Genomic DNA, 23691 nt, shown 5'->3' with positions numbered 1-23691 from the left:
GTGCAGATTTTTTGGCTGAGACAGTTAATCAATCTTTATTTGTATTGCGACACCTCACAACAATCCACCTCATGACACTTTCCACACGGAGCAGGTCTAAACTGTTCTCCTTGATTAATTTGTTTACGGAGATCCAACATTTCCCGCGCGAGTGAGCACGAGGCGACAGAAATAAACTGCCACTTAACCAGCAGAACCCTCGAGCAGAACCGAGCTCAGAGGTGTGCGGCCATCTGTCTCGACCGGTTGTTAATGTGGTCCTGCACAGATGGAGGACTGCGGGTTTTGTTCCTCTGTCTTTCACCAGAGTCTTTAAAAGAAGGATTACTTCAAGGCCAAACTGACTTAATGATTACAGTGACCCAAGACTCCTTCAACACTCGTCACCATGTGAGTGTCTAGACTGAAGCCACATCTTCCAAACTTTTATAACCAACTGTGACGTGAACTTCTGTTTCTTTTCACATTAAAACATTTGGGGGAAATAAAAGATAAAAAAAAATTAACATTAGGCCTTTTTTTAACTTTAATCAGCCAGTTTCAGTTTCTGAGTTGTTGTTCTGACTTCAGGAGCGCTGACGTCAATTTTCCCAGTGTGAAGCTGTATTTTCCTGTTATTCCTACCACACATGAATGCACCATAGCTGAGGCTGATAATGTGTTTCTGCACAGCTGAAGGTTTTGTCCCTCTTTCTTTCACTGCAGTGACTTCAAGGCCACACAGAACCGGCTTTAAACCAACTGTAACATGAACTTCTGTTTCTCTTCAAATTAAAACACTGAGGTCGTCAAAGTAAAAGCAGGAGGTGGATTTAGGTTAAAGTGACATTTAGTGGATCAGTAAGTCTTGAACCTGCCTCGCCCCGAGCTTTGTGTAAGAGTGTGTGTGTGTGTGATTTCCAGTCTGCCTGTGTCACTGAGTGGGTTTCTGTCTGTCAGAATCTTTTCTATCTCAGATGACACCTGCCACCTCCAGCTGAGCCTGAAGGCCTCTCCACGCCACGGACCGGACCGATTTAGCCGGCGTGTAGCGGCGTGCTGCAAACAGAGCCATCAAACACACGACCGGACCTGCTTCTCCTCCCACTGGTTCTAAAGACGACATGTGGCAGGAGCAAAATGACCCAAAATGTTGGTTTACTTTGCTCCCAGAACACTTCTGGAGTCAACTGTCCCCAAACACTGCAAAGAAGCAAAGAATCATTTTGATGATTTTATTTTTTTTTAACAAAATCAACTCCCCAGCAAGAAAGACAAACAACAAACAAGGCACACAATGTTTCAAGTACAAGACCACCATCATAAATATACACAACGTGTGCCAGAGTGCCGTCTCGATGCTGACACCACGACAGGAAATGATCCCAGAGTTCAACGTTTACATTTGCAGAACATTACCAGGCGTCTGTGTTCTGTGGATCTCACTCTGATGATGTTTACAGTCAATAAATTAACACAATATCGTCATAAAAATGTAGAACAATCACTAACGATGAGCTTTCTCTGCCCTAATTTTACCATATTTAACTAAATGATTTTTTTGGCTAACAATATGGGATTACGGAAGTTTCAAATAAATGGATTTAATCACTTTAACCAACTATATTAAACACTAACCGAAACTCATCGACATTGCACTGAAAAATAAAACTTTACATTCATTTCCCCACACAGAAGAACAGACATCATCATCTGAAGGTTTTATATAAAAATACAACTTTGGTGCCTTCATTTTATCACAAATTTAGAAAAAAACTGAATTAAAAACTGCCACAAAATACAACAGGAATAACTTAAATAAGTAGTCTGTTATTTAAATTACAACATGATCCCACAATCTCTTTGGTTCAGTAAGGCAACACAAGGTGACGCAGAAACAGCAACTTCCACTGAGCGGAGGAGGCGAAGTGGTCTCAGAGTGAACGATCCAAACCACATCTGGAGCATTTTTCTTTTTAAGGTTATTTTTTAACATTTGAGCTACTTAATATCAGTCGCGAGACATGGAAATGCGTCGCGTACCAGCTGACAGTGTGAACACAGGAAGCTGCGAGGGTTTCCTTTTAGATTAAAGGGTCAGTTCACATAAATATGTATTTTTTTCATAGTGGTTATTTTTCCATCTTGTACACGCGGACGGTTTTGGTCGTGTTTGTCCAGGTGATGTCCACTCTCACCTCAAGTCAACAGACATGGGAATTTTTGGAGGAATTAAAATACAAAAAAAAAAAGTCATAAAAAAGACATCTCACAGAAACAAACTGTTCCTGAACACAGACAAACTGTAAAATTAATATTCAAGTACTGTGCTTAAGTGCACTTTTGAGGAACTTGTTTTCTGCCATTTAATACTTCCTCTCAATGCACTTTCTATTTGTTCATGAGATTTTTAGCATTGTGGGCGGCAGGACGCTTCATCAGAGCCGAAGTAGCACATTTTTAATTCTGAATATTAGAGATCCACGACGGCAGGTTCAACTGGAACATCCACTGAAGTTCAGTTTCCAACGCAGAAAGTCAGACGCTTCACTAACTCCAACATCCAGACCCAAGACGACGGTGAAAGCTGTAGAATAAAGTGTCCATGAGCGTATGTCTTCTGTGGGTGAAGACGTGTCAGCTGGTCCACTGTGAGGTTCAATTTGTGCCGCCTGATGTTTGTTTACGTTTTATAGAATCACTAATAATTCTCAAAACTTTGCACAGGATGTCAGTCAATTAATCAAGACGCACCATTCTGCATCTTAAAAGTACAATGTAGTACAGCTTCCTTCTGGTCTGTGGCCCAGAATTAACTTTCAATTTTGGCCCTCCAGGTGACAGAGTTTGTGTACCTGGGATCTAAACCAACAGGAGCAGAGGTCCTGGACAGATCTTGTGTCAGCAGCACAAACTACATTCGCTCCAGTGTTCTCAGGGGTGGAGGCAAAACCAAAATGATCTAATGCGTCAGACTCGACTAGAGGAGAGAGACATTTTTCATCACTTCAGTGGAATGACCCTTTAAAGGCTCCCTGTGAAGATTCTTGTAAACAAACAACAGTTTTATTTATCTGAACACTGTGTGTCCTCGAGGTCGAACAAAAGTGTTGATTTCCTTCCTCATTAAGTATTTATAGAAATAGTTTATGTTCATGTTTACGAGCTCACCGTCTTCTTCTGTTTGTGCTGCTGAGACTCCACAGGGAACCTTTAAAGGGCATCCAAAGCTTGACGTGTGAAAGAGAGGATTCATTTTTAAACTTTTTTAGACCGTGATGGGTGAAGGTGAACATCATTCTGACACAGACTGCTCCACAGTTCAGCCTTTAAATATCAGGAACAAAGGCATGTCAGAATGAGTCCACAGGGATTCAGCAGCTTGGGAGCTACAAGCTCACAAGTAAACTTTAACACTAAATTATAATGTGATGGATCCCACCAAACCAAACCACCTGGTGAAAGCAGCTTATTACGTTCATATTTATATTTCTTGTTAGGTGGTGACCTCTAGTGGCTGTGGTACTTTACAGCAGTAAAGGAGGAAGTTGAGGAGAAGTGGTATGAAGAGAGGAGAAGTCTGCATCAGGAGGATCAGCATCACACTGCTCCTCATGTCCAGTGTGAAAGTTAACGGTGAGTTATTTCAATTTACTAATGGTCACTGGTCATTGATTAATATGTGGTTTGAGTATGAAGATGTGTTTGAACGTTGTTTAACTGCAGTACGCCCTGAAGTTTATGTGTCTACATGGACGAGTTCACTTTTATGTTAACAATCAAAGAAATACATGAATTTATTCGTCACGATTCCAATCCACTTCTGACGACCACGTTATCAATATTAATTACTCCCAGATGGTCTGATTGGCCGTCAGTGAGCACACATCTATTAATGGACACATTATCAAAGTGCAAAATCTAAATCACAAGAGGCTGCGATTTTTTGAGTTCAGTCCACCATGGTCCCACAGGAAGGATGAGTTTACGTATACATAAAAAAAAAAAAAAGGTCCCTTGGGTATAATTTTAGATACAAACCCGACTGAGTCAGAGATATTCTGGTGAGGTCAATGAGAAGAAGAGGAGCAGTCTGGAAGTTGCTGTTTCAAAGATTTCTATCCACAATAAATAACTACCACTTGTAGTCTTATATACACATCGGAGAAGGCTAGTGTTGACGATCCTCTGAGGAGACGGAGCAGGTCTACGACCAGGACGCCGATCAGAGAGATGAATCCACAGTCTTGTTTACAGTGAACTAGTGTAGCTACACTACACACAGCAGAGTGTGTTCATGTGTGTGTTTAATATCTCACGTCCAGCAAAGTCCAGTTATCACACGAGTTCAGGTCAGTTCAGACTGAAGTGGTTCGATGCCCTCAGTGCTCCTGTGTGATCAAAGTGCTCAGTGCTCCTTCAGCCTGTGAAGAGACAAACATTAACACCAGACTGTTAAGTTGGTGTCATCAAGTTTTACAATCAAGAGTGAAAAGATCTTGGAGCATTTGAGTCTGTACGCTGACTGAATGGATGTTATATTGTCGATATTTACACTGACATGGCAGCGTGTCCTGTGAATGCTACACACAAAATCTTCAAGTTGACTGACGCTCAGTCACAACATGCAGAGCTGCATATTTCAAATCGAAGCTGATCGACCTGTAGCCCATATCAGTGATACAACTTCATCATAAAGTTTCATGCAGGCGTCATTTGGCAGCAGAAAAGAGCGATAAGCTGAATTTCATCCAAACATCTGGTTCACGATGTGAGCTAAAAAAAGACTTTAAGTTGTAGGTCAGTGATGTTTTAATTCTGAGTCGATGCCAGAAGTTTATACACATTAACCTGAAGCTGTTTCATTTAGTTCAAACTGTCCTGGTACATTTTATTGTTCAATGTTTATGATCTGTGGTTTTATATTCTGGATACTAGACTGTGACTGAACAAATCATTTACTTGGACAGAGTTCAGCCGGCAGACAGAACTCGTTCACTCGCTTAAATGAAAGAGAAACCGGTCAGAAGAGGCAGAATGGACTTACTCTACAGCCGAGATGGGACGGGATTTATTCGTGGTCAGCTCCTTCATCACGAGTCGTAGCAAAAGCTGCACACACGAACACACGTCACATATAAGTTACACATATTTATTCTAATTCAGCTTTTAGTTTCAACAACTGGTGGCTGTGCTGATGTCAGAACTGCAGTTAAAACAAGCTGAACACACAACATCTAAAATATTATAAGATTATCAAACTGTTAACATTAATTCAGAGTCAGTTTTAGTCTCCACAAAGTCACTCTTTAGCTGCTAAATGCTCCACTTTGTTCACCAGCTGAATGTTCGTGCTCACCAGCAGAGCCAAGAAGTCAGCAGTCATCAGCATGTAGAAGACCTGATCCCAGCCACCTGCAGACAACAGACCAGCCAGCAGGGGGCCCAGTGCTGCACCTGATCATATAAACACAGCATGGATTATTCATCATAAACATTTTAATTACAGATCTGTCAGGAGCTCAGGCAGGTTGAGAGCTTTTTCCAACTAGTTTGAATCATTTTGTTGTTGATTGTTTTAATGTTTTAGATTCTAGAACATTTCTTTGCTCCTCTGATAAGTGTTCTATAAATAAAGTTTAATGAACTCATTATTGAAAATCAGGAACATAAACAGCAATATTAAAAATGCAGGTATAGCTCTTATCTTATTCTTATCTGTTGGTTTCTTTTCATAACTGAAGGTCACATGATGTTAAAATAATGATTGCTGGGATCTTTATCTTGTTCTGTATCAACAACCCTGATTAAAAAAAAGATGCTGTGGTTCATCACGCTCTGCACTAAATGTACATTTAGAGAAAAACAATAAAGTTCATTAGTTTGATCATTACATATCTTGACTTTGAACATTTTAAAATAGAATATAGGTTGATTAAAGATTTGCAAATGATTGCATTCTGATTTAATTTGTGATTGAACACCTGTGATCTGTGACACTGACCTACAGATCCCGTCCCATCAATGATGGCGGCGACTGTGGACAACGCTCTGGCGTTTCCTTTCAGGCTCTTGTGGGTTCCCTGAGGTCAAAGGTCAGAAGAGAGAGAAATGTTCAGACTGTGTCAGTAATCCTGGATGAATTCAGGGGCTAGAATCAGAGGTAAACCAGCTCACCAGATCAGCAGAGACTGCGGTGGTGATGAGGGAGTACGGCCCGTTGACGAGCCCTCCACACACCAGCAGCATACCTGGGAACAGACAGGTGAGTCACTCCTGATGTTCCTCTGATAACGTTTGTAGGACTTCAGTGTGGATTAAACGCTGCAGGCAGCACAGCGTCTAACAGACACACTCCCCCGATAACAGTGTGTGATGATAATGAAAGGACATCGTTGCTCAGCAGCTGCAGCTCATCTTCACACTGTGTCACATAATGACATGAACAGAGTCCCTCGAGCGTACAGGGAGGATAATGAGCTGCAGCTGTGACCATCACAAGCTCAGTGTGAATGAATCAGTGGAGCCACGGTGTCGGCACCGAACATAAAAAAAGTATACAACACCCTTCAGAGCAGACGCCTACATTTGAGAAAGGCTTTTGTTGTTATCATTCTGATATCGACGCCGTTCCTGGAACATCACTGCAACTGAGCAGCAAGCAGCAAAAATCCACACTCTGAGTGAGCTGTTGTGGCTGAACAGATGAAGTTCAGGACTCAGTGACACTGTGGTTCCTTTTCTGTTTGGGACATGATATTATACTGTTGACTCATTTTTACATTAAGTTCACTTATTATTTTTCTTCACACTTTGGTTTAGTTTAGGACCAAATATACTCGGCAGGTCCAGGAAAATATAGTTTGGGTTAAATTAGACCTTTTCACAATGTTAACCACGTGTCTGAAGGGAAAACGTCTGTTGTGTGTATTTTTACCTTCTAGTTCAACAGCTGCTAAGATATGAAAATACAAAAACCTATTGGGTAGTTGCAGTGACGGTCCTGAAACAAAACAATGATATCAGATCACGCCGAGAAGAAAACATCTTAGAAATGTCTCAAGAATAAACAACATACGCTCCAACGTCTTTTAAACAGTCAAATTTGAGAACTTTAAGCATTTTCAAGTGGCATTCAAAATGTTTCAGCACCTTGCAGCGAGGTAAACTACATATTTATACACTGAGCTTTCTGCAGAGGGATGACAAATTAAAGGAATTAGAGATAACCTGGCTGAGATAATGTAAAGCTATTCATTTTGATGTTACAATTTCAGGCATTTTTAAACACTCAAGCCTTACACTCAATACTACACTGAAATGTAATTGGTTTCCCTGGAGAAAAACCTGTTTAAAGATAAAAGCAGGACCAAATTGTTGTGTTTCACAGCTTGTGAATAAGTGCAATGATATAATGATATATTGTGTATAGCTGTGGTCAGTGTCACGAGCTGATGATTTAATGTTCTTCGTGTAGTGTGGACAGAAGGAGAGACTTGAATCATTGTACTTGTGCTGCAATGAAGACATCTGCTGGTTGGTCCTCAAACACTGTAGATAATTGTTGGGTTCTCCGAAATAGTTTCTGATCTCAACACTCACACACCTTCTCTATGCAGCTCTGTAAATCAGTTTTCATGAATAATAAAATATGTTTTACAGCAACATTTAAATCAATCCCGGTGATCTGTAGATTTAAAACACACCAGCTCTGAGAAATGTGTTGTTGTCTGGAAAGAGGACAGTAAAGCTTTCCTTCAGTTTTACATTCTGAAAAACTAAAACGATTCCAAATTGATTAAACTGCAAAACAGGATCTTAAATGCTCATATGGGGTCTTCTATGTTCATTGTTTATTACTTTATTGAGCAGCTTCTGAGAGATTGCTTTCTCAACATGAATCATAACGCCTCCAGCCACGGCTATTGCTGTCATGAAAGGCATTAAAAGTTAGAATGATGTAATGGTGATATAATTATGAGGAAGTGTGAGGATGTAAAAAAGATAATAAAGAAGTCATGGGATCACGACACAGCAGCTCTGAGTAGGAAACTCACCGATGGTCGGCCCTAAACCGAACTCACTGATCATTGAGAAGCCGTACAGCTGCAGGACGAAGACAAAACAGAAAGTTTTCAGTCAACATTCACTCAGTAAACAAACGTCTAAAGAAGTGAGCAGCAGCCTGATTTACAGGCAGACATACAAGCAAGTGACAAGAGGCTATCTGGGTTTAAAGTCTCAACACTGGGCTGGATCAGAAACAAAAGATGCAGTGATCAGTTTCTTCAGCAGGCGGCGCTGGATGCAAACAGAGGCCTGCTGTCAGCACTTTGGGCTCAAAGTTGATCTTTTTATCAGTCACTTACATGCTTGTCTGACAGGACAGACCTCCTCCCAACAGCTGAGTGCTGTTCTGAACATCCTGATCTAAAAACATGTACCGACTTCAGGTTCCTTCAGAATAAAGTGTCAGATATGAAACTCACCGTGGGAGCAGCCAGCAGCAACATGACCGCACAGGTGGTGGCTCTCTTCCCCAGTTTATCAGAGATCACACCTGCCAAGATTCCCCCTGTACACACACACACACACACACACACACACACACACACACACACACACACACACACACACACACACACACACACACACACACACACAGAATGCACAAAAGTAAGTAAATACAGGCAGCCAAGAATGTGTGAAGAAAAGTGACACACAAACACACGCTCACAGTTACACACACAGAGAATAAGAGATAAGAGCGAGATAAAACTAAAGTGTGAACAAAAGCACCTACCCACGATTCCTCCCACATCAAACAGGGTGGAGAGATCTCCAGCTTTCTTGGCATCGAGGTGAGCTGAGACACACACACACACACAAATACAAACACACACACACACCTGTTATTCTTCTCAGCACAGCCTTTAGTTTGACACCTGACTGTTGGTAATGAAAGTGCTCTTTACTGAGACAAACAGACAACAAGCTCTGTATCAGCTCACTGATCAGTCACGTAGCAGATAATGTTACAAAGCTGAATATAAAAAAACCCCAGAGTTTTAAAATAACGATAATGATGTCGATGGTTGTAGTCGTGTTGGGTCCTCACCTGCTTTGGTGATGTAGAGCGGCAGCCAGAAGAGGAAGGTGTAGCTGACCAGTTTAGCGAACAGGAGACACAGAGAGAACTCGATCACTCCCTGCAGATACAAACAGCACAGGAAAAGGTGATTGTTATTGTTATGGAAGATTTTCTGTGACTGAATGATACCCGACTGGTTTTACTGCCCAGAGAAATGATTACTACTTGAACTAATGGACCCAGTCTGATACACAGACACATGCACCCACACTGGGTCCTCAGTGACGAAGCTGCTGCTGATATTTGTGTGCAGTTATTCTGTGACTCATTTATTTTAACCAAGGCTGAAAAAAGTTTAAAAGTTGTGAACTGAAAGTCAGACTAATAAAATGATTCAGTTTGAATCTCTGGAGGCAGAAAGAGATTAGATTCTTATTCAAACTTAAATCTGACAGTGTGTACATCTAAACTACCGGTAATCTGCTAACAATCCCTCATCAAACAAAAGAACTGCGTGCACACAGCTATGGGAAGTATCTATCTTGCAAACAAATAGAAACCTGGAGATTTGGCTCTTAGCCATGCTCCAAGATCTTCTTGGTTGGTAATATATTCTCATATCTGATCGAACCAAAGCCCAAAACTATGAATATAAGATCCAAGTTGTTAAAAACTAAAAAACATCAGCTGCAGTATGATTAATGGAACAGCGTGTCTGTTGTCAGGGCTCAACAATGAGGACTGACTGCTTGCTCGGGGCCAAGTGGTGAAAAATAATTAAACACATCTTTTTTTTTATTTTTTTTATTTCTGGCGTTGATGGTGGAGGTAGCTAAGGATTACACCATGGTGCTTCCTTCTCCTGCAGGCATTCAGCAGAAAATGGCAGCAGTTAAAGACAGTTTGTCTTGTATTATCCCTGAACAGGATACAACATTTTTGATGTGCAAGAATGTTTGTTGTTTTACTTCTTTGACATTCTGTGTTCTTGTTCTCATTCTCATCAAGGATGGCTTGTTTTTATGGAAATATATTGAATAACTCATTGCAAATAGTTAGATAATTTTTTTCTGGAAACTTCAAAGTGCAGATGAATGTTAAAACATTAACGTTGAACGCTGTTGTGATGAGCACAGAGTAGATCTCATTTACTGAGATGAAACAAAAGCTTTGGTAACGTGTGTGTGCGTGTGCATGTGTGTGAGAGACTGACTGGTATACGCAGGGCTCCCATGAAGCTGATGGGCGATGGCTCTGACTCCCTCTTCACCACCACGACTGGCTGCACAGGGACACACACACTGTCTCTGGGCAACAGCAGCTCTGTGTCGTAACTCTGCAGGAGAAGAGGAGACGAGATGAGACGCTGCAGGTGTTTCTGTCAACCGGCTACAGGAACAATGACTAAAGTGCGCAGGTGACCATTCACAGTATGTTTCTTTATATTTCAGTCATTTTCATCAGTTAAATTCATACAGCAACTTCAAGATCATTTGATAATTTGAATGATGACTTATTTCAAATTTTGTGACAATCAAGGAAAGACCGGTGCAAAATGACTGTGAAGAGGAATTAAGAACCAGATACAAGTGCAACACCACCCTTTTATTCTGGAATAGAAGACAGCAGCACATTTGACTCAAATCAAAGGCACTAATCTTGGATTTTTTAAACCAATCTGATGTAACAGTCAGGCAGAGTTCACCATGAAAACTGAAGCATTAAAAGGGATATTCCGGCTTAAGTTTAACCCATGGTCTAACACACCGTGACACTTTGAAGGACCCCTGTCTCGAGAGATCAAGTTTTCCAACCGCTAGCTTACGTAGTTTTAGCAACCTCAGAAAAGACTGCATGACAACAATACATTGCAGTATATGCCTCAAACAAGAAACCACCACCAAAAAGCCACAAATAATGCTCAGAACAGCACCAAACTTCAGCAACAGTAAAAACAGGGTCCCAGCACCTAGCTCGACGCATCAAACATCTGCTAGCATTGCCAGATTTCTACTGAAAAGAAAGCACAGCTCACCACTCTCCTGCAGCAGCTAGCTTGTTGTGGGGAAGACCTGCGTGTCGACTACAGAGTGCAGTAGAGTTCTGCAGCTCAAGGATGAAAATGTATGATAATGACTCCATGGAAATGCAATCAAAGTTCATATGTGTCTTGCCTACCACGTTATTATCATCCAGAGCTGACAGGGAAAAGAACGGCATTGAGCGTTTCTAACTGCACTCGGTAACTGACTTGTCAGGGCTTCCCCACAACAGGAAGCTGTGTCAGAAGAGTGGTGAGCTGTGTTCACTATTCAATAGAAATCCGGCAAAGCTAGCAGTTGTTGGTGTCAAGGCGTGTTAGACCATGGATTAAATTTTCCGCTGGAATATCCCTTTAAAGGAGGGAACCAATTGCATGAGGTGAACCCGACCCAGTCATTATTTCAAAAATGTTTAAGAACCCTGAGGCTGAATCCAAACGTCCAGAGGTGTGTGAGGGCACATACAGAGTCTCTGATATGTTTTAGTGTTGTGCCCTAGAGGAAGACATTTGGATTCAGCCCGAGAAGGATTTTTCATCCAGTATCCCACAACATTTGACTACTGCTGAAGCAACCGAGAACCACCTGAAAGTATTGAAGCTACTGACCTTCCTGTTCTGAACGCTACCATTGTAATAGTAGCACTCCTGAATGGATTACAATAACAAGTTAAAATCAAATTGAAAATATATGCTATAATTACCTATAATGCTATTTATCCATATGTTTCATTGCGAGCTGCAAAATTTGATGTATATGCCGTAGAGACGTTGGCTGACCTGAACTTGTTGATAAACTCAACAGCAACATCTCTTTCCAGAATGCAGTAACTATTTTCTTTCGACCATATAACTGCATAGAAGAACAACACGCATCTATTCATGGTCGAGAGGCTCGAGCTTGTGACAGTGTGGGACGTAAACATTCATGACGTCCTGCTCAGCTAAGATATAACATTAGCTAGCTTCTCGTCCATGAGTAGATGCTCGCTACTCTGCAACTCACACGAAAACTAACTGGATGCCCCAGATGGTTAGTTACACAAAAAGGAAAAGCTTAAACCTTTTTGGAAACGGGCTGGCACTTGTTTCACTTCAAGGTCAACCAATCAGATCAGAACAGTTGGGGAGGCAGACTCACGGTCCAGATAAAGCACACAATATCAAATCAAGCTTTGACAGAAGTCAGTTCAGAGAAGAGTGAAAACACCTTTTCCACTGAGAAAAAAAAGTTCTGATTGAACCGATAGCAGCTATGCTAACCTCTGGAGGAGGTTCTCACACTAGCCTACACATCTAAACCACTATTGTAGCTGCCGGTAGTTCTTCAGAGGAAGCCGACTGGTTTACCTGTGTGTTCGGACACAGGTGCACAACTTGAAGCATTGTAGGACAGATACAAGAACAATTGATCTTGTGAATCTGTCTTCCTCCCAACAAAAGAATTCAGATGATAAATAAGCTACAGGTGATATGTGTGTTTTTGAGTTTGTGGTGAACTTTATCTCTAAAGTGCGACTCACTGAAGATGATTGTTGATCATCAGTGCACTTAGATCTTTTTTTACTGACATCAAAACTTCTTTATGTTTTTCCTTTGACGCCCATGGAAACACACTGAATCCCAGTTTTCAGGGGTTTTAAAGTTCCACATTTCCTAAAAAATGTAAGTAATATATTCACACAGGGACACACACCTGTGCTTTGCCTTCCTTGTACTGCAGATACATCTCAGTGTGTCCATTCACACCATTCCAGCTCTTGTCTTGAACCTGCTTAAAGAAACAAAACATCGCAACACATCATTATTCACACCTGGTTTAATTCATCCATCTCTCAATACTTTGACTTCCCTACTCCGTGACTTTCAGTGTTCAATACTGAAGACTGAAATCTTTAAAAACAGCTTACAGTGATATGTGTCATCAGTCTGAAGGTTCATAATTTGCACACACAAAAATATATAATTTATTATTAGGAAAAAAAAATCAGACAGCGTTTTAATCAATTATTAAAAAAGATATAGAGAAAAACTCACTCTTTTGCCTGGAGAAGAATTTTGAGCGTGAATGGTTTTCAGGTCATTTGGATCTGGAGAGAAAACAAGATTAAATAAGATTTATATCAAACTTCTCCATCAAGCTTCTCCAGCTGTGAAGTCTAAAACTGAAACCAACAGCAGCTAATGACTTTCCTTTCTTCATGTAGTTAAAACATGTGGGAGTTAACACTTTAGTGAGGATAAAAAAATAATTAAGCACATTTATATTCACACATTAAGAACGTTTAGTAAGTTTAAAAGAAGGAGAAATGAGAGAAATAAATCAACATGATATATTGTAGATTATAGAAGGCTGCACTCACGCTCGATGAGGAAGAGGAAGCAGACGACGCCCATGGCTGCGATGATGAGCCCCGGTACAATGAAGGACAGACCCCAGTTGGAGGAAACCCAGTAACCAGCGATCAGAGAGCCCAGGATGTTTCCCACTGAGGTGTGGGAGTTCCACAGCCCCATGATGAGCCCACGTCTGACGGGAAACACACGTCATGTCGTCAAACTTAACCTTTCACATTAGTTTTCCCTGTTTTTATTCACAAATTTTACAATTTGATCTGATTCATTCATCACAAATACACTCGCTCAGACGTCACGTGATTTACAAATCAGATCAGTGAGCTGCAGCAGAAATTACATATGAAACTTTCCAACTTCTTACTGAACGATAACTTTCTGTCTGATTGAGTTACAATAATCAATCAATCATTAATATGGAAACATTTTCCTTAAATCATCCAAAACCACAAACTGTTCCTGAACTGTTCTCATCATACAGAAGCCAGTAAGAGTTAAGTTAGAGCTCACCTTCCTTTTCCAAACCAGTTGCTGATGCAGGTCACTACACTGGGCCAGCCAGTGGTCTGGACCAAACCATTAGCCACCTGAAATCACCAAGAAGAAGAATGAGGATAGATTAAATGACATTACTAACAATGTGCAAAATGAGCACTATTTCTGTATCTATCTAAAGCTGTGGCTTAATGGATTACTACAAATCCAATAAGTTAGCTCTTCGATTAGCTAGAACATTGTTAATAGCAACAGAGGTTACTGAAGACATTCATCATTAAAATCAAGAGGAGCGTTGTAGTTTTTTTTTATTTTTATATATGCATATATATGATTGCAGTGCGACTGTTCCCATATTGATCCTGGATGATTAGGTGCCGTCTGTGCTCACAGTGGTAAAAGGGCTATTTAATCATTCATCTTCCTACGTGGCAACTCATACCAGCGCATCCTCCAGTGAGAAAATGTCCCTCAGCTCAGGTAATGACACAGAGCTCTCTTACTTGACAGAGAGGTGAGGAGAATGACTCTTTTCCACATGCACACATGGCAAATGTTCACTGGGTGTCAGAGGTGATATGTGCTATATGTGTATACTTGCACCGTCTTATTTTCATGAGAGTTTCATCATGAGTTGATGCCTTAATCCTAATCATCTAATAATACATAATGTTGAGTCACACCTGGACAAATATATAGAAGCCCAGGCTGTGGATGTTGTAGACGTAGCCCAGTCCGAACAGGCAGGTGAACAGGCCGCTGGTCAGCATGCCCACCGTCAGGTACAGTCGGATGGGAAGGCGCTCCCCGATGATGCCGCTGTGTGACCACAAAGGCTCATCAATATGGTAATAAACTGTAAATACTAATAAAAAGGGGTTCAAATGTCATTCCTTCAAAATGAGTGACTCGTTGTCATATTTCACTGAATTTGTCATAAAGAAACCTCTTACCGTATAGTTCTTTAATAGTTTATTATATTCATGATTGATTTTTTTCCCATCCATAAATAAATATACTCTTCACCTCCACTCTGGATAAATCCCCCTCCTCTTCTTGTCGTCTTACCTGAGATACATTCCAACTGCATAGGCACAGAGGAAGGAGTAGTCCATGGCTCCCAGCAGCTGTTTGTAGTTCCTTTTGTCTGAGAATAAGAAGAAGAGACATTTGGTTTAGGAAAGGAAATGTGTTTTTTGTTATTATTCCGGTTTTTCCCTTAAAAAAAAAAAAGACAGAAAAAGCAGAAGTTTACTGCCGATTATTATTATTGTTATCATTGTTAATAATAATAATAATAATAATAATAATAATATTACAGACTGAATGCTCGTTAAAGCCTGAGGGTCCATTTTCTTTACTGATTTGGTTATGTTGTTTTATTTATTTAGGATATTTAAATATTTGTTTTATATTCCGATTTCAACGTCTGACTATTCTTAAGAATTAGAAGTTAACTGCTCTTTGAACAGGTTTACAGGCATCACTGTGACATTTATATGATAATTATATCAGCTGTTTAAAATTATCTTAAAATGATGATATTATCATTTGTCATTATTATTTTTAGGACAAAAGATCAGCCAAGAACAGCAGATATCCTGACAGGTTGAAACAAAACCTTAATTTTGACTCAATAATCTGATGATAATCCTCGAAATTTCCCCCCAAAAGATTGAAATGTTAAGAATGAAGTGGATACAAACCAAAAGGCTTCCAGCTACAGTCCATATCTGTGAGATGGGCTGTGAGCAGCGAGGGCCGCTGCCGGCGCCGCTGCTGGCGCCGATGGTGGCAAGCTCACTGACAGATGAGCAGTTCTTGTGGAGCTCGCTCTGAAAAAAAAAACAAAACAACAAGGGCACCGTTCAGATGTAACAGGAACACAGAGTGAGGTGGAAAACATTTAGCAAAGATGTAAACTGCTGATCGACTGATGTGTTTCTTCAGCTTCCTGAATACTTGATTTCTGCTTAAAACCGTCAGCTCAATTAAATCATGACTCTGGTTTTCCAATAATTAGATTAATAACCTTCCAAATTCTGTTTTTCTTGTCTTTGAAATGCATTTTAAGTTTAGAGTAAACTATAACAATGAGTGTGTGTTACCTTGACAATGCTGATTGGTTTCCTGGACAGGTGGAAGCTGGTGTAGAGCAGGAAGGTGAGGATGAAGGTGAGCGCTCTGTACCTGCAGAGAGGAAACACAAGAGGGCAGCGATGAGAGCTGACAGATGACAGGATGAAACCCTGAACTCCTGAAAACAGCTCACATATTTCACAAACATTACACCACGCCTAAAATACAGCAATTAGTGCAATCCAGAGAGCAGATGGTATTCTGACATATTTGTGTTAGATTCAGAGGTCTGTGGCTGCATTATGTCTCAACTGGTCATGTTACATAACAGGCAAATATATCAAACCAATGTAATGACATGCCAGAACCAGTCTGACGCACTCTACGACATCTGGCTGCCTGCAATTACAACATGTCAGATGACTTGAGAAACATTTCAGCACAGAAAGAGTAAGGTATTTCAGGTGTGGCTGAGGTCTGAGAGGCAGATGACGTGAGATGACATGATAATCATGCAGACACTCCACATAAATGAACAAATATCTGCCCATTAAGTAGTAAAGACAGTGAATCAATGAAGGTAAGAAGGTCTGAAGCGACAGAATGATGGAATAAAAGAAAACAGGACTGCAACTAATGATTCCTTTCATTGTCAGTTAACCTGTGGGTTATTTTCTTGATTAATCCGTTTGTTAGTCAAGTCTATAAAATGGTGTTTACTGTCATAATAGTTGTCCTGACAACAAACTGACAAAGGTGAACATGTAAAAACACACATCACTTATCAGTGTTACACCCATCTATTGTTTCATCCATCCAGGATATCCTGTAACTTGATATGTACTTTAAATTGCATTTCATTCTGTTTACTTTTTCTTCTTAGTCATGTTTGCTCACATCTTTGTTTATTTGACTCAGTCAGATTCATACAGACTGTCTCTGTGCTCAAACAGGGATCAGGCTGTGAAATTAACTTGGGTGTGCCATCAATAAACTAGATCTTTTTTTTGTATTCTGCACTACAAAGCTGAGGGAGATGCTTCACTGTTTCCCTGTTTCGCTCAATAATAATAAAGACTTGACCCCTGGATTCTGTGCGTATGTGTGTGTGTGTTTGGTGGTAATGAGAAGCATGATGGTAATCATCAGCTGGCTGGGCAGTGAACAGAAATCAGCCTCTCATCTTTCCTGCAGCACAGATCACAGACCACATCCATTTGATTTTCCAGCAGCATACACTGGAGGTGGACCAAAGAGCAGTTTGTGTAAGTGCACACATTCTCATGCAACAGCTGGATGGACGGCACGCTGTGAGTGTGTTCAGTGTGTGTCAGTATGTCCTGTGTGTAGCAAAACAACATCGCTCTTCAATTCACCATCACTGACACAATACACTGTACATTTAAACTGCACGAGACTAACTTAAAAGAGGTATTTCCAAAGGTCTCCTAAGACAGTGAAGTTAATGACATCCTATGAAATTCCTGGCCAAATAATACTATTATGATATTTAGTTATACTTCGTCATACTTCAGTGTAGGGTTGTCGCGATATCAAATATTCCTGATTTTCATTCATTAGATCACTATCTCAAATTGTGGCAGCCCTGTTTCTGTGTATAAACGACTAGAAGGCACATAAAGTTTTGGAATTGGTCCAGTAGATCACCTCAGCCAGCAGTCACGGCACACTGCAATGGCTTCAACATCAAAGTTTACTGCTGTCTGTCAACTTATTGTAAATTATTCCTGCAGAAATAGAGTTTTTTTGTTTTGTTTAACCAGCAACAGCCCTATAATGCTCTTGCAGAAACCGCCATTAAAAAAAAAAAACAGTAATTTTCGTAATTGTACACTTATAACTCACCAAAGCCATTTTGGTTTGTCTTTTCACTGTTCCAACAATCACTCTCTTGCTCTGCTATTGGTCCAATCAAACAATTAATCGGCTGCATTATGTGTGAAAATGTCAGGAGAGGAGCGAGAGGGAGGGCAGACATCAGAGAAGCAGCGGGAGAAAATAGCTTTGCAGAGCTTGAATATTTTCACATCTATCAGTGAATTAAGGTTTTGGTTTCTTTTGTTTCTTTGTTTTTCTTTCTTTCTTTTGTTTCTTGAATTTCCTCTGGGATCAATAAAGTATCTATCTATCTATCTATCTATCTATCTATGAGGAGAGGAGGATGCTGTGCAAACTGCATAGTATCCTGGACAACAACATTCACCCTCTCCACCAGGTGCTAAACTCACACAGCAGCACCTTCAGCAGCAGACTCATCCCACCCCGATGTAACACAGAGCGCCTGAGGAAGTCTTTTCTCCCTCAGGCCATCAGACTGTTTAATGCATCCACCTCTGGTCGCGGGAGGGACAGTGGAGACACTGTCACCTGAGCCAAATCAAATCAATATCATTCCCTATCACTTCCATCGCTTATTGAGTGTGCACTGGACCTTGTAAATCTCCTGCACTGGACTTAGTAAATTGCTGCTATTTCATGCTGCTGTTAAATTTACTATTTTTTTTCACTTTATACCACTTGTCACTTTATTCAATCTTATTGTGTACTTTCTTTTCAGTTTTATGCTGCTCGCGGTTGGATTGCATTCTGTGTACTTAGTAACTAGTTTATTTATTACTTTACCATTATTTATTACTTTTGTATTCCTTTCTCACTTTGTTTTACTACTGTTGCAAGACAATTTCCCTCGGGATAAATAAAGTCTTCTTGAATCTTGAATCTTGAATCTTGAATGAGAGCTGTTGATATTTGAGACAAAGTCAATGGAGAGAGAGAGGGGATGTTTCACCCTTTGGTGTGGGCAGGGCTTTATCGCACTCTGCCTCAACAGACAATGTCATGGTATTCTCATCAGGTATTTCAGGTTAGCAGGTGAATAGTTGACATCTGACTCAGAGCTAATTCTGAAGCTACACATGCAGGACAGCTTCAGATAGAAATGGGAAACCCCCTTAAAAAGATCCAGCTTACAATGGAAGAAGCTTTGAAAGTGCTGATGACAAGTGAACATCTGAGACAGAAAAGCCTGAGCAGAACTGGTATCTGTGCATTCATGGTACATGGACGGTTTCCCAAGTGAGGAGACTAATCCAGAGAAACATCCTACACATACAGCCACCATTCAATATCACGCTCTTTGAGAGAGGCTCTCATTTCTTTAATGGATACTGTATATGCCCCAGGGCCTCACATAAAGAGCTGCTTTGTCATGTGCAGGGCACAAGAGGCACACGTCTGACTGATTTCCTGGCTATAGGAATTACTGGGCAGGCTTCTGAAATATAACATGAAGCATACTGCGACCGCATTCAGGTGAAAAAGGAAATCTGCTCTGCAGCTTGCATAAGAAAACAACACAAGTTTATCAGAATCAGACTCATAAATAATTCATTGATCCCTGTGGGGAAAATTGCATCAGTTTAATTGGCTCTAATTGACTGAGGCATAATGTTATGGTCACAGCTAACACACAGAATGGTGGTATCCCTCTCTGCAGTCCTGGTGAAGGGTTTGAGCAGTTGTACGGTTATGGCTACTACATTGATCCGACTGATAAATCCATTTGAGTCATATCTGTGAAAATTCTCTGTCAGTTTGTTAAATGTGAATATTTTCTGGTTACTTTCCTCCTTTGTGACAGTAAACTGAATATCTTTGGGTTGTGGACAAACCAAGACACCTGAGGGCGAAACACTGATCAACATTTTAGACAGTCAAGGGTGAGATTTTTGGCTGCAGCCTCATCCCAGGTGAAATCCACACATTAACTTAATTTAGCATTGACTTCACTGTGACACACCAATAAACTTTAAGCAAACAGACATATTTCTAGAACTGACTGTGTTAATTAGGTTGATAAACAGGACTGTAACGAGCAATTGTTTTCCTTACAATTTCATAATGCGACAGGGCGTGTTAGGCAGCAAACAGCCCTCTGCAGAATGTGGTATTTCCTGTACTGCACTGCATTTAGTCAAATATATGACATGTCAATGTGCTGATAGTGTCACTGTAATGTCCAAATAATAATACCATTCACACCTTGATGGCAAAGCATCAGTCAAAAACACACAAGCTGCCGTCAGATTGATACTCACCACTGGTCCCTGTTGAAGGACACCAGCAGGCGGATCCCAGGAGGAACGGTGGCCATATTTGGATGTAAATATTGACAAAAAAAAGTGACGGGTATCTGATGTTAGCTCACGCTGGGGAGGTTTAAGTACACGCAGATGTGGTATCGCTGCCTTGGCTCATCTCCTTCTCAGAGGAAGCTGCTAGGAGATGAGCAACGAGAGGACACATGTCTGACAAGCCGGAGCTGGAGGGAATAATCTGGATAACACAGGGAGAGAGGGGAAAGAAGATAAGAGATGAGAAAGGGAAATGGTTAGAGAATGAAAAGGTCAAAATCACCATTTAACTGCTGTAATCTGCTTCATTTGACATTTGCTTATTCCTGTGCAGCGGCATCCACGAGGCTGTATGTGAATGACCATCAGAGCATGACAGGAAGTCTGACACAGATTTTAAAATACGACAGGTCAGAAATTTCACTGATGTGCGACAGCAACGACAGAATTCTTAATTTGTGACAGAGCTGAGAGCCAAATTACTGGTGCGTTCACAGGGAATAAGAGAAATCTATATTTTACTAATCTTATAACATTTATAACAACCTTTGGTTGCGCCTAACCTGCTCTGTCATCTTTTAAATCTGATGTCAACGATCTCACAGCACAAGCTGTGATAATGTTTAATACATTTTCAGTTGCCTAATGTTTATAAAGAAATACAACCCCAAATCACTTACATGCTGATACAAACAGGACCTCTGTGATTGGGACCAATTTAACAACATGGTGGACACAGGATTAAGATCACAGACGGCCATCACATCAAATACGACAAATTACCAGAGGTCCACAGATGAGTCACGTTCAAATAGGGCTTATGACGCAAATCCAGCGCCAATAACCGAGGAAATGTGTTGTCATATGGATGCTGGTGAAATCACAGCTCTGAATCTGTTAGCTGATTAATCAGTCAGTCAGTCCGTCAATCAGCAGATTAAACCAACATTTTGATAACAGATTAAAACAGTAAATATCTTAAGAGTTTCTCTGGTTTCAGCCTCAAGTACTTCACATAAATGACTCTGACATATTTAACAAGTATCTTGGTGCGTTTCCATATGTCAACAAGCTGGTTTCACTAACATGGATTGAGCCTGTATCCTTTCCTATAAACTTGAATCTGCAATCTTAAGTAAGACAGCTGAAACCAGGATACTGTGATGTGTAAAATTATTTTGGTGAAGCTCCATTTGCCTTTCTCTAACCTCCATGCTGCTGCCTTTTCCACTGACATGAACCCTGCAAAACACACCTGGCTTCAAGTTACAAGGCAAACCAGCTGAGCATACATTTACCCTGGAGGACATTGCCACACGACGGTCCTGGAGCTGTTTTAACTGTATGAATGCTCTAGAAACCAGGGAATGTGGCCACGTCACAGCCTGGAAATCCATGCATTTCACTGATATCAGTACAATCACTGCTGCCATGTACAGGCCTTACATCTCACGAGACAGAAAGAGCTTCCTGGTTTCATCTTATAGCCGGCAACTTTAAACCAGCGCTCAAGGCTATGGCTGTGTGAGGGTACAGTCATTTGACCAAAACCAAAACCTGCATCTTCACAGTTTGTGATAAACTTTATATAATGTAATCATTGACAAATGAGCAGGAAGAAGCAGGAAAACTCAGGAAGACAATATTACATAATAAACACTCAATGGTTGAACCAAACATGAGGAAATCTAGTCTAAGGTGAGTTTAAACAAGAAGGCAGAACAGTCAAAATGATTAACTACAGTTAATGGGAACAAAGAATGCCAAAAATAGAAATAAGTAACAGGATAAATACAATAAAGGCCTAAGACTGTGGGCAGAGGAAAGAATAAGTTCCAGTAAATACATTAAAAACAACCCATGAAAGCAGTGAGGCACGGTGAGAAAAAGACATCACAAGGGAGGGATTAATAACAGATAAATAGACTATTAAAGGAGGAATTAAAGGTGAAATATCACTTTATAAAGGCTGACTTCGCATACAAACAAGTCTATAAAAGCGGGTATAAACAAGTGATTTACACAAATTCAAATATTGTCAAACCGAAGCTGGTGCATTTAGAAACAGACCTGACGGAGAGATGTGACTTTAAACGTTTTTAATTAATCCGACATGACTCCGGTGTTTGCTGAAGCTGAGGAGCATCTGAAAGTTCAGACGTGGACGGTCCTCCGGAGCTCCTGGACGGGCTGCTGTTCGGCCACATTCCCTCTTGTTTCCCCCCGTGAGTATCAAATGTCGAACAGTAGCCATTATGGAAACAACCTCCAGCTATCAATAAGGCATGAGATGTACAGATAAAGCCTCGGAACCGGAGGTACCGGGGGGGACAAACACAAAGCGGGGGGTAACTCGCAGGCTAACGTCGAGCTTCCTTGTCATTTTTAACGGCTGCTAGCTAAAAACCACAGCGGCTGCATCACACGTTCGACCGTTGGTGGGTCTCGTGCCCCGACAGCGTTCTAAATTCGACACATTCCCGCCGATCCGCGTCACTTACCTCGCGCTGGAGCAACGAAATCCACGCGTTTTTTTTGCGGTTGTTGTCTGCGTTCAGCTGGGCGACATGTCCTCCTCCACTTCCTTATGAGCGAGAGAGCGAGCGACTGTCACCACACACACACACACACACACACACACACACACACACACAGCTGGCGCACGCTCCTCTCCGCGTCTCTGACGTCACCCGAGGCTCCCGCTGCAGTTGTTTGATCTCTGGAGGAGGAAGTGATCTGATCCTCTACCAAAGTAAAAGTACGAGTGAATAATACCACCACGTTACTGCGTTACAAATACAAGTCCTGTATTCAAAATATTACTGAAGTAATGGATTGTAACTAGTACATCAGTTCAAAACAAATAAATAAAAACAAGTTGTGGTTTTACACAGTGATAAAAAGAAGTCAACACGTTAAGTACATAGTCAGCACATTAAGTACACAAGACCGCATGTTTGTTACACAGACATAAAAACGAGTCAGAGTTAATAAAATAGACTACACAAACTGAATAAGAAACTAAAAGTATTTACATGAGGGGCAAAGCAGCATTGAGGCAGGTTGGGTTGTGCATTCAGAGGCAGCAGCAAGTTAGTGCAAATGTGAGAAATGCAATAGAGAGGGAGGGAAGTGGGAACTGTAGTGACCATCAACAGGTTTTTGTCTGTTTCAGTGTTGTCCAGTGCGGGGGGCCAGAGTGCAGGGCTGTGATCATTTTATACTGCAGAATTGTGTTTGAAATAATTTCATGTTAAAATCATGTACCTTTAGGATTCAGAAACATTTCAAAAAACACTTTCACAATCCTACAAGAAAAATGTTTTAAGGATTTCCTCAGTCTTACTGTGAATCTGCTTTAATGATATTGGTCCCAATAAATCCTTTAGGGTTCCCATACATTAAATCTCCGATGGGAATTCTTTATGAAGAAGTTTAGGTTCTTTTAGGATTTCCCCAGTCCCATTGTTATTATTACCATTACTATTGTTGTTGTT

The 23691-nt window shown here is 40.8% G+C and overlaps 1 protein-coding gene across 1 annotated transcript; it reads right to left on the bottom strand.

The window, feature by feature from the left end:
* Positions 1-1200: 1200 nt before the first annotated feature.
* Positions 1201-22871, bottom strand: slc37a1 (solute carrier family 37 member 1). The gene is given in 21 exon segments (XM_037109023.1): positions 1201-4403; positions 5027-5091; positions 5339-5436; positions 5984-6062; positions 6157-6230; positions 8037-8085; positions 8469-8554; positions 8783-8845; positions 9098-9188; positions 10284-10406; positions 12808-12882; positions 13149-13201; positions 13475-13641; positions 13977-14053; positions 14645-14780; positions 15030-15108; positions 15668-15700; positions 15703-15796; positions 16070-16151; positions 20159-20396; positions 22696-22871. Coding segments are annotated over 20 exon segments (1596 nt in total). The 5' UTR covers positions 20215-20396; positions 22696-22871; the 3' UTR covers positions 1201-4387.
* Between the last annotated feature and the right edge of the window lie 820 nt (positions 22872-23691).

Source organism: Acanthopagrus latus, chromosome 9 (assembly GCF_904848185.1).
Source record: "Acanthopagrus latus isolate v.2019 chromosome 9, fAcaLat1.1, whole genome shotgun sequence".
NCBI classification, from domain to species: Eukaryota; Metazoa; Chordata; class Actinopteri; order Spariformes; family Sparidae; genus Acanthopagrus; species Acanthopagrus latus.
Note: the sequence above shows the minus strand (reverse complement) of the source record. Positions and strands in the feature narration are given on the sequence as shown.